We start from the raw sequence: 16,807 nt of genomic DNA, 5'->3' as shown, positions 1-16,807 counted from the left end.
TCACCACCACACAAGGCTATACCTGGGAACGCGGGTGCAGTCCTCCACATTTGGAAGGCCCAGCTGCCCGTCTGAGCCCAGGCCCCAGGCGAACACCTGTCCCTTATCATTCAGAGCGAGGGTGTGCGCCTCTCCACAGGACACACCCACAATGTTCTGGGCATCCAGGGCTGCAACCTGCTCTGCAGAGAGACAGGGAAACTGAACGGCCTTACCCCAAGAGGGCTGAGAGCTCCTTCATACCGATACCACAGAACAGAATGAAGCATTTGCAGTTTGCACACCAGGTTTAGAAGGTAAGAAACATGCAATAAACAGCCAAGTGAGGGTGACAGTGGTCTTAGAGTACTGTAGCTCCAGATTTCTTCATTCTTCCAGAAAGTCCTTTCTTTTATGCAGCATTGGATTTACTCCAAAATGATACAAACAGTGCTTCTTAATTTTCCAGCTGCAAATATTTACTAAATGAATAAATACTACATCTGTCCATCCCTTTGATGTAGTATTTCTAATCTGTAAGAACACACAAAGGGATGGAATCAAGAACAATACTTTAAAATGAGATAGATAAACATGAATACATATATGTCAAAATGACAAACACTTCATCAGATGGAATACAAAGCTATACAGCATGTTGTTTTACATTCTCTACTGCTACATATGAGCCACTATGCCCACAGATATTCAGACAAAAATACCAATATGTCTAACATGTGCAAAACTGAGGGAAAGAATGGGCACTTTTAGGACTCAAAGTACAGAGTACTGGGCTCTCCTAACTACCTGAGAATTCAGTCCCAAAAATGACTGCAGCAGGCTACAAACTGTTGCATCAGGATTGCAGTTTCCTTGAAATAATAGTTGTCCAATAGCAGGAAGAAATATAAATGATACTGATTAAAGTGGGCAGGTGACAGATCCAGCCAAGGAAACAATGAAGTTGTCTAACGAAATTCCTATATCAAAACCTAATCTCCACATTATTTGGCAATGAGAAAGATACAACTTTGACTGAATTCGACAGAACCAGGAGACAGATGGATAAAACTCAAGGTGACAAGTTATGTGGCATATATATTCCAATCTCAACAGTGCACACTGCAATCTTGGGTGGAATTTTCTCAATGGCACCGCAGAGATGAGAAAATATGCAACATGACAGTACATAATGGCTGTGCGGAATCTCACAATGCTGGTCCAACATTATGTGAACATAATGTTGGACTAAACACCTTGTAGTTATTAATACTTTAGTAAGTATTTCTTACTGCACAGTAGGGTTGGGCCGATGGCCATCGTCCATCGCCGATGGCTGACAGACATCACGATGTTGAGAGAGCATTGTGATTTAAACCAGTCCGAATTAAAATGGTCATGAAAATTCATTGTCTGTCCATCTTTTGTGTGGATTACATAAGAACGTATCCTGCACACCACTTCAGAAGTGTCTCTTGGCTGTCCTCTTTTGTTAGGTCAAAACCCAAAGTACTGCCAGATAAGCAAAGTGGTACCTTTTTTTTGTCAACGCCATTATTACAGCACTGTGACTAGTAAACATAGGCTATACGGAGGAAAAGTAAGGAAAGACCGGGTGAGTAGGGGAGGATGGGCTGTGAATGTGCAAAAAATAGAAATAGTAATTAATTAATAGTACTTAATTAATTAACTTATGAATAGTCATTTTAGAAAGTATATAAAAATTTATAGTACCTTTATATGATGACCACTACACCCCCCCCCCAATGTCATCATCCATCGCGATGTGTCACTGCAGGCATCGTCATATGCCAATTCGGTAGACATCACCCAACCCTACTGCATATTATTCCAAAGTGTTACCTATGATTTTACATCCTAAGAGGTTACAATGGCCAGAATTACATAAATAAAGCTGAGCACTTGTCCTTTAGATCAAGTAAAGAATTAGGGGTTTTTGGCACAAACTGACTGGACAGTGCAAACCAACCTGCTTCATATTTTTGGCTCTTTCCCCATACTTCACTCAGCCTTCTTTGTGATGGCCAGCTATACTTCAGACTTCAGGCAGGGGTGCAAGGCAAGGCAAATGCAAGCATATACCAGCTAGGGGTGGAGCTGAATCCGAATACGAATATTCAACAAAGCACAAATAGTGAGTTTTTACGAATATTTATTTCATACAAATATTTAAAAATTATTTGTTTTCGGGAAGAAAAAAAAACATGTCAAATAGATGGTGTTCCTCATAACTGTGAGCGCGGTTAGGGTAAATTGTTTTTCAGTCGAAGTCAGTGACGGCTGGTGAGACAGGGGGCTGATACACTACCCTTAAATCCATTGTTACCCTCCTTGATTAACAATAAAACAAATAATTAACAGAATAATTGACACCAATCACATAAATAGAGTAAATGATTAATCTCACGTTGTAGCTTTCGCAAGCACACAAACTACAGACAATCTGCGCCGTTTGGCGAGCATGATCATTTCCTCTATTTACGCGATTGGTGTGTCCTTCATGTATAAATGTTTTCATCGCCATTCCTGCAGTTTAAGTCTGTATGCCTCAATGCCTGTATGTATATTTTTACATTCAATGGACCCAACAATAATGATCATTCTCCCTGCTTACTCTTTGCAGGGAACCACACACACCCATGCACCACAAACCCTTGTATCCATCCGTTCAAAATCCCCAATAAACACCTGAACCCGGAACCTGACTCCTGTGTCCTGACCGACACCCCACTGTGATAGCAAAGTAGCCTGAACCTAGTACGGGTGAAACTGCCCCCTCAGTTTCAGTGGTCCTTCGAGCCGGATTGGTGCTGTTGCAGTGGAAATGTCAGGCACACCGGGTTCAGCTCCTCCATCCGCAAGCCGCTCTCGCCGTGAGACCCGTCGCCCGGTCCACCACGAGAGCTACGAGGTCCAGTATGTGGGGAAAAGCACCCACAGACCTGCGGACGTCCACGCCAGTGAGCAGGAGGGACAGGCCGAGATGACCCCCCTCAGGACGCCAGAGAGGAGTTCCCCAGTCCGGCAGGGTCAATCACCCACAGCCCCACACAGTCAAGACAAACTGGTGCAGCAGCTCGTGGACACCGTGAGGCGACAGAGCGAGCTCATGGAGCGCATGCTGCAGCGCTCTGCCACCTCCACTCCCTTCAGCGCCAGGTCCTCACGCCGGAGCTCAAGGCAGCCATCACCCCAGACGGCCCGCACCCAGCCGGTGCAGTCAGGAACACACCCAGCCCTTGTCCAGGAGCTGACAGATCACCTCCATCGGATGCAGCTGTCATCATCGCCCCCGACGCCGCCGCCAGTCAGCCGCTCCTCGGCGTCCATCTCCAGTGCCCTGTACCACCTGCCACCGGGGCAGGAGGGCACCCTGACAGACAGTGCCACGCCCAGCCAAGTGTTGCCACGGCAACCAGCCCCTCCACAGCAGCATTCCCTGCTGCCACTGCAGGTGCACCCAACCCACCAGGGGGAGCACCCACAGGGCCAGCTCCCTCAGCTGCCCTGCAGCCTGTCTCAGCCTCAGCCGAGTTTTCCCCCGGCCATGCAGGCTGTAACGGCAGACCAGAACCCAGTCCTCCTGCAGCCCACTCAGTATCTGCCGCAGGGACCAGTAATGGGCGTGCCCTCATACCTGACGCCCTACCCACAACCGGTTGCCACCCTGCCCTGCCACTGGCCAACGCAGCACCCTGGAGCAGTGACGACGTCTCCACCACAGACAGCAGGAACAGCGCCCCCTGCTGTGCGAAGACGGTCCTACAGGAGGGTAGAAGGTCCGACCTTCCCGGACCTGACCAAGGAGGATGAGACCGAGTACACCATGCTCCGGATGGCCCTTGACAACCTGCTCGATCCAGAAGAGACCGAGCAGTACAAGTACCACATCCTCCTGGACCACCTGAAGGTTGACCAGGCCCGGCGGCTGGCACTCGCCTTCTCCAAGGCCCCAAACCCCTTCACGAGAGCAGTGAAGGCGTTGGATGACCGATACGGGCAACCACGCCAGCTGGCATCCCGGGAGATTAAGGCTATCATGGCCTTACCTCCAATCCGGCCAGGGGATGGGCAGGCCTTCGACGACTTCGCCCTCCGCATCCACGCCCTGGTGGGACTCCTTCAGACTATGGGGGGGCAGGGCCAAGCTGAGCTAGCCTGCGGCTCGCACGTGGAGCGCCTCCTGGAGAAGCTCCCCTCTGAGCAGTTCAGCAGGTTCAAAAGGTACATCAGCCGACTCAGGCCCGAGTCCATGATGTACACCCTGCTGGACTTTGCAACCTGGCTCCAGCTAGAGGCCCGCTGCCAGCCAAGGAGAGAGCGCCCCCCCGCTGGACAGAAGGAGCAGTGGCCTGCACCAGAGCCCACCAGGCGGAGGGCCAACATCCTGCACGGAACCAACCAGGCCACCAGCACCGCAGCCCCGAAGTCATCCCCAGCAGCGCCACCTGCTGGGAACCTCAGGGGGAGGAAAGACGCATACTGCCCCTACTGCGACAACGCTGAGCACTACCTCAGCCAGTGCACCGCCTTCCAGCGGTTCTCCAGGGACGAGAAGGTGGCCTGGATCAAAGAGAACCAGAGGTGCTGGCGGTGTGCTCGCGCTCATCAGGCTGCGCAGTGCACCCTGAAGCGGCCCTGCAGTACCTGCAACGGCAAGCACCTGCAGGTACTGCACGATGTGAATGAGAGGTCCGGGGAGAGGACACGCCCAGCCGTCCAGACTCTGTACCTGGACCGGCCGAGTGGCCACAACCCTGTGATGCTCAAAGTTATCCCAGTCTCCCTGCATCACAAGGGCTGGTCCACAGAGACCTACGCGGTACTGGACGATGGTTCTGAGCGGACAATCCTCCTCCCAGCCGCAGCCAAACAGCTCCACCTGCAGGGCAAAGCCGAAGATCTGGCCCTTCGCACCATACGGCAGGAGGTCAATATCCTCCACGGGGCGGCCGTGTCATTCAAGATCTCCCCTGCGTCCGGACCGAAGAGGACGTACTGGATACGAAATGCATTCACCGCTGACCACCTGGCCTTGTCAGAGCACTCCTATCCAGTGGCAAAGCTGCAGAAGAGGTATGCACACCTCAGAGGCCTCCCGCTACAGTCCCTCAACCAGGTGCGCCCACTCCTGCTGATCGGGGCGGATTACACCCGCCTGATCACCCCAATCGAGCCAGTACGTCTGGGCCCACCAGGGGGCCCAGCAGCAATCAAGACCCGGTTGGGCTGGACACTCCAAGGGCCGGCACAGCGCCTTCAACGCCGCACCTCTCCCCCCAAATGTCTGCTGACCTCAGTCAGCAAACCCAGAGAGGACAGTACACATGGCAAGCCCCGGTTGGGGTTGGCTGAACCCAGCCAACGAGGCCAGCATGCTGCGTTCCCCCACCAAGGAGCAAATAAGGGACCCGCGAGACCAAGTGGAGCAGAAGTGGAGGATGCTGCAAAGCGGCAGGAACCCAGCTTCTGTGGGCTAGTGGCAAGGAACACAAGCCCCTCCCTCCTAGAAGGCAGCCCAGTCAGTGGCTCCCAAGAGCTACCGGAAGGGACTGCACCGTCCCTTTACGGGGCGGCTGATCAGGCCAGTGAGCCCTCAGCCACCAAGCACCCAACGGCAGAGGCCCAGCTCCTCAAGAGAGCTCAACGAGGCAGCTTTCAGGAAGAGCCCACTGGTTTGGAAGCAGGCAAGCCAGTGCCCTTCAGCAGCCACCTGACAACCCTGTCGCCCAGGTCGAGTGGCTTCAGCCTGGTACGTAAGTCCTGGACTCTGCGAGGAAGGGGGTCCAGTCGACGGCACCAACAGAGCAGCGTGAAATGGAAGCGACGGCGAGCTAAGCCTGTGGTCCCGAAGGAGACGGACCTCCCCCCTGCTCGCCTGCAAACCTCCAACTCCACCAACATGGCCTACCCTCCACCGTGTGAGAGGCCGTGTTGTCGCCGGTGGAGCTGGCAGAGACGGATTGGTTCGGACTGCAAAGGTACAGGTCGAGGACCGGACCTACACCCGCCCAGTTGCTCAGCTGGTTGTGCTCCCAGCCATACCTGATGACACAACCGAGCACCCTTCGAAAGTATGATGTGGCCCTCTGTATGGAGCAAATTTCCACAAGAAATTTGGGGGCGGCTGTAGAAAAGGGCCACATGTTTCTGTCTCTGTCCTTGTCTTTGTCTTTGTTTGCGCACCACCCCCACCTCTCATAGGCACTTGTTTACGACTCAGTTGAAACCTGGCCAAACCGGTCCTGCTGCTCCCCTTATCAGCAGGACCCCCACCGGTAACTCGAGTCACAGGCGCACCCCCAAGGACGGCCCCCAGGTCACCATTTGCCCTCGGACCTGCCCGTATCCTTTGGCCACCAATCAGGGCCTCAATAGGGCCGGGGATACGGGACAAGATAAAGGTGGCAGTGACCTCCCCCACCTCAGTACCGGAACAATATTTGGGAGGTGAAGAACGGGGGAGACCAAGCCTTTGGGGACCAAACAGTGTGCTGTTGTTGTGTGCGTCTGTGCCTAAGTAAGTAGTATGCCTAACTTCAACTGGTTGTAATATAATTGCCTGTAGAGAGGGAGGGGTGTGCATGTTAATTAAGATAGTGTGTCCTTCATGTATAAATGTTTTCATCGCCATTCCTGCAGTTTAAGTCTGTATGCCTCAATGCCTGTATGTATATTTTTACATTCAATGGACCCAACAATAATGATCATTCTCCCTGCTTACTCTTTGCAGGGAACCACACACACCCATGCACCACAAACCCTTGTATCCATCCGTTCAAAATCCCCAATAAACACCTGAACCCGGAACCTGACTCCTGTGTCCTGACCGACACCCCACTGTGATAGCAAAGTAGCCTGAACCTAGTACGGGTGAAACTGCCCCCTCAGTTTCATTAGCTATGCTAGCTAGCTAACTAACTTAACGAGACAAGTCTTCATCATCCAGTGAGCCAACGTGCCACCTCTTCAGATGCGTGTGCATAACTGATGTGCTCCCACGCCAGGCAAGGTCAGGTTTGCATCTTGGCAGAGTTAACCCTTTTGCACGTATAGTCACACCAGTGTGATTAGCTGTTTAGCATGTATGCTAAAACCGGTGCGATTAGAAAACTAGATTGGAAAAATTCTAGCTAATTTCAGCTTTGAGGAAACAGCGATTTAACATTAAAAAATATAGCAAATGCTAACTGAAAACTATGAGAAGCTTAATAACACTAATGAAAACATAACGAACCATGTAACGTAACACACGCGCTACATAGCATAAAAAATAAGTTAAATGCGAAATCGTTAAGAGTGAAATGCTGCCACACTTTTGAGGTCTTTGGTCGTGAAGGTGTTGCCATCTCTATTGTTCACTCCAGTAAAGCAACGTAGCTTAGGCTACATGTCTGAGCATTCCAAGTCAGCACGAAAAACACATGTGATGATGTCACCAACTAATCGACAATTAAATTTGTTGGCAACTAATTTGGTCATTGATTTTAGTCGACTACACAGTACGCAACACCATGGAACAGGGCAGAGACAGAGTCTGCAAAAATAACATCTGAACTGCTGTAAACTGGCTCACAGCCTTTTACCACCTAACAAGTGCATGCTAAGTCTCCTGACCAGAGCCAGCCAACTAACAGACACCAGCTAGCTAATGCTAAATTACATCATAAAGTGACAAGCACACATTTAATAGTACCCCCATCATCAATATATAGACCAAGCAGTCAGCATATTACCTACCCATTACTGCAGAAACAAGATTCTGGGACTGACTAACAAGAAGAACAAGAACACGAAAAAACTTCATCTTGACCCTGAATTTCATTGGAGGCTTGGGATTTAGGATTTGGCAGGAGTAGTATAATAAGAGCAAACAGACTTTCAGTAACATCTGAGCAGTGACTAGTGTGGGTAGGCTGGTAAAGAAGAAACGGGCAGTCCCGTTTGGACAGGGGTGTCCTCACCCTTGCTTACCTGGCTTTTTGCGGGATTTATCGTGCCCCAGCTGGCCCAGGTCATTGCAGCCACAGGTGTAGACGGTGCCGTCACCAAGCAGGAACGCCGTGTGGCGGAGGCCGCAGCCCACACCACTCACTGTTTTTCCGCAGAAGAACTCGCAGTTCTTCGGCTCCAGCACAATCTCTTCATCAATGCCCCCCAAGCCAAGCTGACCAAAGGACGCGTTTCCCCAGCATAGCATGGCCAACCGCTTGCCTGCCACTGCCACCAACTGCTACCCTCGGCCTGCGCCACCACCTTCCTCACGCTTCCTGCTGATGAGACAGGACAGGTCTGTGGCATCACACATGCTGTCAGCTCAACAAAATCATTCACCACCTACAGTGTGGCTCGCTACAGGAATCCCCAACAGCTCGACTGTACTACAAACTAAACAACAAGTCCTAAGACAATGTTGCCAGCTCGCTGTGGTTTTAGTTCTAACAATTAGAATATAAACAACCTGAAATGACTGAATTGATCATGGTTCTTTAAAAATATCCTCAGTGCTTCCCCTGCAATTTCATGGTGGCACACTGATTACTTTGGGATAATTAGTTGTACCTGGACTCCCATCTCACACACTAGTGAACATGCAGCACAGCCAAGGAACTTTTCTTTCCAACAGTGCTTAACCACATGCAGCCACACTGCTTCACCTCTTATTCCTACTTAAGTAGAATCATCGCTGCAACCCTGCTGTACATAAAACTATGGCAGCGGCAGAAATGGTGGTATGTAGAGGAAGCCCACAAATCCACCTTATTATACTTGTTGTCACGCAAACGATATAGCATGTGTTAGGTTTGAGGGAGAGAAGCATCCTTCTTCATCCAGTTTGAGAGCACATAATGATGTTTCTCTGAAGTGAGAATTCATGAACTTTGGAGTCACCTTCCACACAGATGGTAGTCAGGTGGCTTTGTAGACAAGGCAGAGCTAGAGCATCAACTTCTGTTTAGAGAAGACAGGGGTCATTTAAAGCAAATGGAGGGGATTAATGAATGGTATTCAAAGCTAAAAAAAAAAAAAAAATTTAACTGTGGAAAATGTATTGACATTATAAAGTGTAACTGCTGCTCTGGAGCCAATGAGTTTTCAGCTTTCAGCAGGTGACTAACTTACCATGAAATATGCATTTTTATGTTACACTTTATCCATCTGACTGTCCACCATCTTGAGTGGAGCACATTTGTAAAAGCAGTCATTATGGTCTTATTACTATCAACTTTCTACCTTTACGGCATATAAGTGTACTGTTAAATAGGTCCTATTCAGTGTACCTGGACAACTCTAAACATGCAGTCTAGTTTGTTAGTTGCAAACTTACAAAAGATAGGTAGACTATGGTTTACTGTGCTAACCTAATTTAGCTAGCTGGGTGATGATTTCCACATATATACTTAGTGTGGTTTGCTATCTGGTGACTTTTAAACGTTAAAAGTTTTAATTTACAAAATTGATGAGATAACCTTAGCTAAGTTGAAAGCTAACGTTAGATGATACGGTCAGTGTTTGGCTAGTGTAGTTGTTGTTCGTGTAGCCAGCTGGATAGCTAATGTTCGGCTGAAATAATGCAGAAGTACCCGCACTAGTGTAGCCTTTAATGTGATGTTCCTCCGGAGAAAAGGCCCAATTGCGGCCAGACGGTGTCCAAACACGGCGCTGTTTTGGTCCTAATGTGTGTCGTTAGCAGCGTAGTTAGCCTGGTGTTTGGCGAATCGGTCGATGACATGACAAAAACCAGCGGGCCAACTTAGCAGTTAAACCTTATCAGCTTCATCAGCTAGTTATCGTAGCTAAATCAGATCAGGCTGATTTATAGAGCTGTCCCGTAGCTAAGCCCAAGCTCGAAGGCTTGCTCAGAAATCACCTGCCCAAGTATGTAACTGTTATTCAATTTATACACCTAGACTTCAACAAGACAGCTATAGTAAGACAGCAATACTAACTACATACCGATCCATGTAGTCCTCACGGGTATATCGATGTACACTAATAAACTGAACTCAGATTAAGCAAATTTCATCTTTGTATGGTTGCAAAACCTCATAACGTTAGCTGGCAAGATCGCTAACTATGTTTCACCCACTCATCTAACTGTTTAGCTCACTAACTACTTGACTAGCTATGTAAAATACGTATACAATCAGAATTTCATAATAACTTACCTGTTGCTAGCTTTTTTAAACTGGACAGTGCTTCTCTACTACTACGAGGTAGATAGAAAGGTCACTAATTTTCTTTCACTGTACAGCAAGCAAACAATTAACTTTCTGTCAGCAGCCCTCCTCAGTCAGTGCTTTCAGAAGCCAGTTCGCTATGAGCTAGCTAGCTGTGCTAATCAAACCCCCAAACCCAGAGCTGGAAATGCCCAGCCCGTTCCACCGCATTCTAGAAGCTTACCGAGCTAACTAGCTAACTAGCTACTCATTCTAGATACCACTTCCTAGATAGCTAGCGCGATACCCCATACTGCCCCGGATGTGACGCATGTGTTCGCATTATTCTTGTGTCTGTAACTACGGCCAAACTTCAGTGAAGCTGCCCCCCCCCCAAAGAAATTAGTGACTAATTTCCGTTTAGCATCTATCGAACCTGCTAAGTAAGCCATTTGGCTGACTGTGCATGTTTTTTTTTTTTAAATAAATGTGCATCTTTCAAATTGTTGCCGCATTGTTTTTTTTTTTTTGTGTACACTACTCTCACGTCTAATAACATGAGTTATTAAGAGTACATTCATAATATTAAATAATTTTCCAGCTATTAATCACGATTTCACTAACATTTCTTGATTGATTTGGACTCAATATAACAAGTTATTATATTTGAGATATCTTAAAATTATGTATTATTATATAAATATTTTGAGAACATAAACTGTAAAGATTTATTTGAAATATATTTAATTGGAAGCCTACTATAACCACAAATCCTTTCAGTTTAAACTCTTTGTAAATGCTTTTGACCACTTGGTCCTACACACATTTAAATTGCTGGGAACCTCACTGTACTTATTTCATTCACATATAAGTTATATATAATATAATGTTACAGATGTCTGTACAAGTATGAAAACGAGACATTGTTTGTTGAACACATTTTTGTGAACATTCGGCTCTGAAACAAATTTGTTACAATTTGAGTCCCAAATAAATATAATCCAATGTTTAATTTCTCATTCTAGAGCCCATTGCTTAACTAATCACTCAGTTGAAGTGAATGCTTGTTTGTATGGCTAATTTAAGGGACTCAGATATCTCACATGTAGCACATACTTCTGTTAAAGCAAACATATTTTCAACAATCCATAACAGGGAACTGACAGCAGATATTTAAGTGAAGTCAAATAGAGATCAGTTGTAATTAAAACCAGCATTCACAATGGGTCCCCAGGATCAGTACTGGGAAACACTGTGTCTGTGATCCACTAAAAATGGTCTTACTCTCCATTTGTAACTCCAGAATGTAGCTAAACCAAAGCACATAAAAGACTTTGTGATTACAATTGAATGTGACATAAGAAGTGAACGGTCCCCAAGTCCTTCGAAACTCACAATCGCATCCCAAAAATGTATACACAGGGGGTAAACAAAGTAATGGAAACAATATATGAATAGGTATTAAGTATTAAGGAGCTGGGGTCATTCTTTGCTTTCACAACAGCCTCAATGTTTTTTGAATGTTGTTATACAAGTTCTGAATGGTTTCTAGTGGGATATTAGACCATTCTTCAAGAAAGAAAGCTTCCAGGTCTTTGAGAGATGTAGGGGGCAGAAATCTACTTGTATGTACCCTACATTCCAGAACTTCCCATTAAGATGCAATGATGCTTAGATGGATGGTGAAGGGAAGGCCATAGAAGGTGTTACCACTTATGCCTCTAAAAGGCTACAAATTTCAAACAAGAAAGTTCCAGTATGAATCCTGTCTGGAAATTTGTGGACAGGCAGGCATGTTCAATTCAATTTTCAATTCAATTTTATTTGTATAGCGCTTTTTACAACACAAGTTGTCACAAAGCAGCTTTACATTGTTCCCAGGCCTGAGACCCCCTGAGAGCAAGCCTAAGGCAACAGTGGCAAGGAAAAACTCCCTAATTTACAGGAAGAAACCTTGAGCAGAACCCGGCTCAGAGGGGGAGCCCGTCTGCTTCTGGCTGGCACTGGGCAGACAGAATTACATAGAATACTTGAAATTGTACAATGTACTTTAAGACATGTGAGTTTTGATAGACAGTAGTAAATAACAGAGTAATTATATGATGTGTCCTAGAGAATATCCAGTTCTTGCCATGCAGTTGGCTTGATAGGCAGGGCAGCGAAGTAGCAGGACTGGAGATCGGGGTGTGATGCTTAGATTACAGCTCCAGGCAGGAGCCCCGAGCAGGGACAGGAAACAAATAGAGAACAATAATTATTGGATGGTAAGAATGACATGAATGTACAGCAGAGAGGCAGGAGAGGAGGGGCAGGGAAAAGGTACCAGTGTGCAACAAGGAAAAAAACCCTGGCAGGCTAACATTATGGCAGCACAACTAGGGGACGGGACGCAAGGAACCGGCATACTCATGAGGGCGGCTCTAAGGTAGTCAACACCAGTTCATGACAGCAATGACCACTTAGTCCACCAGAGACTCTATGATCCACGCCAGCACCAGGCCATGTGCCTCAGCTAAAGGATTTACTGTATAGATATGTTTTTAGCCTAGACTTAAAGGTGGAGAGAGAGTCTGCTCCCCGAACCTCGGTAGGTAAACTGTTCCACAGGAGAGGGCTCAATAGGGGAAGGCTTTATCGCCTATAGTAGTTTTGCCCACTCTTGGAATGATGAGAAGCCTGGCATTTTGGGAACAAAGGGCTCTTTGTGGAAGGTATGGATGGAGAAGGGCCTTAAGATAGGGAGGGGCAAGCCCCATTTAAAGCCTTAAATGTCAGTAAGAGTATTTTAAAATCGATCCGGTATTTAAAGGGTAACCAATGGAGAGAAGCTAGAATTGGGATAATGTGCTCAAAACGTTTAGTTCTAGTTAAGATTCAAGCAGATGCATTTTGTACCAGCTGAAGGGGTTTTATGTGAGACATTTGCACATCCTGACAAGAGGGCATTACAGTAGTTTAATCTAGATGTTACAAAGGCATGGATTAACTTTTCAGCATCATTAATTGATACATTTTTCCTGATTTTGGTTATATTTCTCAAATGGAAGAAGGCTGTGTTAGTTATGTGAGTTTCAAAAGAGAGCTCAGGATCAATAACAACACCAAGGTCTTTGATAGCTGCACACAAGGAGAGGGAGACACCATCAAGGTCCAGTGTAAAGTGAGTGAATTTGCTCCTGACTGAATTTTGGCCAACGATCAATATTTCGGTCTTGTCTGGGTTAAGGAGGAGAAACTTTTAGGGCCATCCAATTCTTTACATCTGTTAGGCAGACCTCCATGTTTGAGATATTCAGAGGGACATCGGCTTTGACTGATATAACTGAGTGTCATCCGCATAACAGTGGAAGCTAATGCCATGTTTACGGATGATATCGCTACATGTATAATGAGAAGAGCAGAGGCCCAAGCACAGATCCTTGTGGTATACCGTATTTTACTCTGGAATGAGCAGAAGATTCATTGTTAATGGAGAAAAACTGATATCGTTCTGATAGATAGGACCTAATCCAGGATAGAGCCTGTCCACTTATGCCAACCAGGTTTTCGAGGCGGCCGAGGAGGATATGATGATCGATGGTATCAAAGGCAGCACTCAGGTCAAGTAGCACAAGAAGAGAGATACAGCCATTGTCGCAGGAGAGTAGAAGATCGTTGAGCACTTTCGGGAGAGCGGTTTCCGTACTATGATGGGGTCTAAACCTGGGCTGAAAGACTTCCCAAATGTTGTTAGCGAGTAAAAATGCACAGAGTTGCTTTGATACTGCTTTTTCCAGGATTTTTGAGAGGAATGGAAGATTCAGGATGGGCCTATAGTTTGACAGGTCATTGGGATCTAGATTGGGCTTCTTCAGAACAGGCTTGATAACTGCTGCTTTGTAAGACTGAGGTACGTGTCCAGATGTAAGGGAGGTGTTGATAAGATTTAATAACGGTGTGCCAATTGTAGGTAGTAGCTGTTTTAGGAAGCTGGTTGGTATGGGGTCAAGTTGGCTGATAGAGTTTTTAGATGAATTGATAAAAGAAAGAAACTCGCTAAGTTCAATGGGTATAAAAGAGTCAAAGTGCGTGGAAGACCTAATAGCCGTACCTATGTTGTCTGGGACAGGACTGGCCAGGCAGGAGGCAGAAGTCGATGAAAATGTTTGTATTGTGTCTCTTATCGTTATGATTTTACTATCGAAGAAGTTCATGACGTCATTGCTACTATAAATAGCTGGCGTGTTAGGGTTAACTGATGCAGGACTCTTAGTTAATCTGGCGATAGTGCTAAACAGATACCTAGGATTGTCCTTATTTTTCTCAATCAGGGTAGAGAAATATTTGGATCTGGCAGATATGAGGGCATGCTTATAGGTTAGGAGACTTTTCTTCCACGCCAGGAAAAAAACTTGTAATTTGGTGGAGCGCCATTTTCTTTCGAGTTTTCGCGTAGCTTGTTTGAGAGTACACGTATGGTCATTGTACCAAGGTGCGAGCTTTTTGTCTATGATTTTCTTCCTTTTGAGAGGAGCAACAGCATCAAGAGTTTTAAGCAAAGTAGTCAATACTGTCTGCGAGTAGATTTATTTCAGTTAAGCTAGGGTTTGAACATAGACTAGAGGAGATTTCATTGTACAGGTTGTATGATCTAGGGACCTCATCAATAAAGGCATTAGCTGTAAAAGAAGAAAACAAGCGCCTAGAAGAAAATTTGGGCTCCGAGTATGTGTAGCATGTTAGCGGTAAATTGAAAGAGATGAGATAGTGGTCTGATAACACGGGATTGTGTGGCATATGCTGTTCTGAATGGGTTATGTTCATTATCCATATGCACATTAAAGTCGCCTACTATCACAGCCATTTTGTATTGACAACCAGGTCGGATTAAAAGTCGGCAAATTCTGAAAAGAAGACACTAGGGCCCAGTGACCTGTAAACTATTACAAGGGTAAATAGCTGAAATGCAGTCTTGTCAGGATGTGCAAAGCTAAGTACTAACAGTTCAAACGGATGAAAGTTATAGCCAGGTTTAAAAAGTGGTGCAGAGTTTGGAGTTGTGTACAGCAGCAACACCGCCACCTCTGCCAGTAGGTTGAGGGACCTGGTGATTACTGTAATTGGGAGGAGTTGATTCATTAAGAGCAGCGTTGGGAGGTTTACTTTAAAAATGTATTCTGATACAATTACTGATTACCTGTTAAAAAACGTAATCAGTAACCTTTCTGTTACTTTTGTATTGGATTGGATGTGCTGGTGAAATTGTTTAGCCTAATATAATCTTTTATGTTCCTTGTTAGGTTTATTAATTGTTTGTAGGTCCGAGACCCCTTGATTGACACTTAAGACCCCCTGAAAACCTCAACAGCAAAATTTTGGGGGTGGGGGCTCTGGAAAAATCTTTAAAAAATTATTTGTCACTTGCAATTGTCACCAAAAATGTATTTTAACCCTTACAGCCCAACAGAAGCAGCCTGCATCCAAATTCACATCCCTTCTTCTCGGTTGAATTGCTCACGAAGTAGGCCTATTCATCCCTAACGATGCTAGTTGCTTGTAGGGGCATGTCTACGGGTGGGCTGGAGTAGGCATTACCCACCCAAAAGGCTCGTTTTCCCACCCTATGAAAAATCGGTTAAATTAAAGGTTTAGCTTAATTTATATAGTCTATGGCTTATCTTCGCTTTTATATTTCTCTAATGAATCATTGGTCATTTCAAATTTGTGACATAATGGAAGAGGAGTGGTCGAGAACTTTCAACAGTCATCAGCATAACCTTGTGTCAGAGCGCTTTCATTCAAACGGGAAAATGCTACCGGCCGGTTCTTGTGCGAGTCACCAACGTTTTGCATACTTTTGCCTGAAAGAAAACTTTTGAATTGTTCATAAAACTTTTGTTTTGTTATCCATTTTTGTTTTTTTTTTCCTCATTCGTAGTGTTGACAAGTGTTTAGTGTCATTTCTTAGGTTATGGCCTATAGCTACAGCTAACGCTTTCTTGACCAGTGTTAACTCGCTATAGTTCCTTGCTGGTTTGTTTTAAAGTAACTTAGCAAGCTTACTTGGGCAGTTACGTTTCTTGAGTTTTATGAATGCATAGATAGATGGCTTATTCAAAAATGGTCTACCAAGACCACAGACAGCAGACCATTGCTGTTTCTGCCGGTCTAGCCCTGCTTCAATGTCGGCGGCACTCGACATTAAAAATACACGACCTGCCACCCCTGAATGCTTCCACTGTCAAGACTGGGACTTGAATAATGATAAACCTTCCCACCCAATTTTGGCAAGTTACCCTAAACGTATGTTTGGCCAGAAGACAAGATGCTTTAGCGCGAGCTGGTACCAGTCTCGACCGTGGCTGGAGTACTCAGCACAGCGTGATGCAGTTTTCTGTTTTCTGTGTCGTAGGTTTGGTGCCGGTGGTAAGGGGGATTCACGAAGCGTGTGGCTTCTAGGGGTGGGCGGATCGATCCAAATACCGATAGTATCAATACCAACGTTGGTATCACTATCCGATACTAGCGTGATGAGATCGATTCTTGTTCCAGTTTCTCTTCTACGTTCAGTACGTTACTCCCATTTCATCAAAAAGTAGAGACGTGTGTGTAAAGCACAGTTCCCTTTACGTCTTGCCTGCTCCTCCTCCCCGCTCTACTGTTTTTGC

The 16,807-nt window shown here is 46.1% G+C and overlaps 1 protein-coding gene across 3 annotated transcripts in view; it reads right to left on the bottom strand.

The window, feature by feature from the left end:
• Positions 1-10,455, bottom strand: part of herc4 (HECT and RLD domain containing E3 ubiquitin protein ligase 4) — a 54,515-nt gene extending 44,060 nt beyond the window's left edge. The window contains exons 1-3 of one of the 3 annotated variants that reach the window (XM_036546727.1): positions 10,170-10,455; positions 7,975-8,273; positions 23-182 (exon numbers count right to left, since the gene is read on the bottom strand). In XM_036546727.1, the coding sequence (XP_036402620.1) occupies positions 23-182; positions 7,975-8,200 (386 nt within the window). In that variant the 5' untranslated portion in view covers positions 8,201-8,273; positions 10,170-10,455. Of the gene's footprint in view, positions 1-22; positions 183-7,974; positions 8,274-10,169 lie in introns of those variants that run through there. The other 2 variants (XM_036546728.1, XM_036546729.1) reach the window with 2 other exon arrangements.
• Positions 10,456-16,807: the final 6,352 nt, after the last annotated feature.

Source organism: Megalops cyprinoides, chromosome 15 (genome assembly GCF_013368585.1).
Source record: "Megalops cyprinoides isolate fMegCyp1 chromosome 15, fMegCyp1.pri, whole genome shotgun sequence".
In the NCBI taxonomy this organism is placed as follows: Eukaryota; Metazoa; Chordata; class Actinopteri; order Elopiformes; family Megalopidae; genus Megalops; species Megalops cyprinoides.
This window is presented reverse-complemented; position numbering and strand designations above follow the sequence as displayed.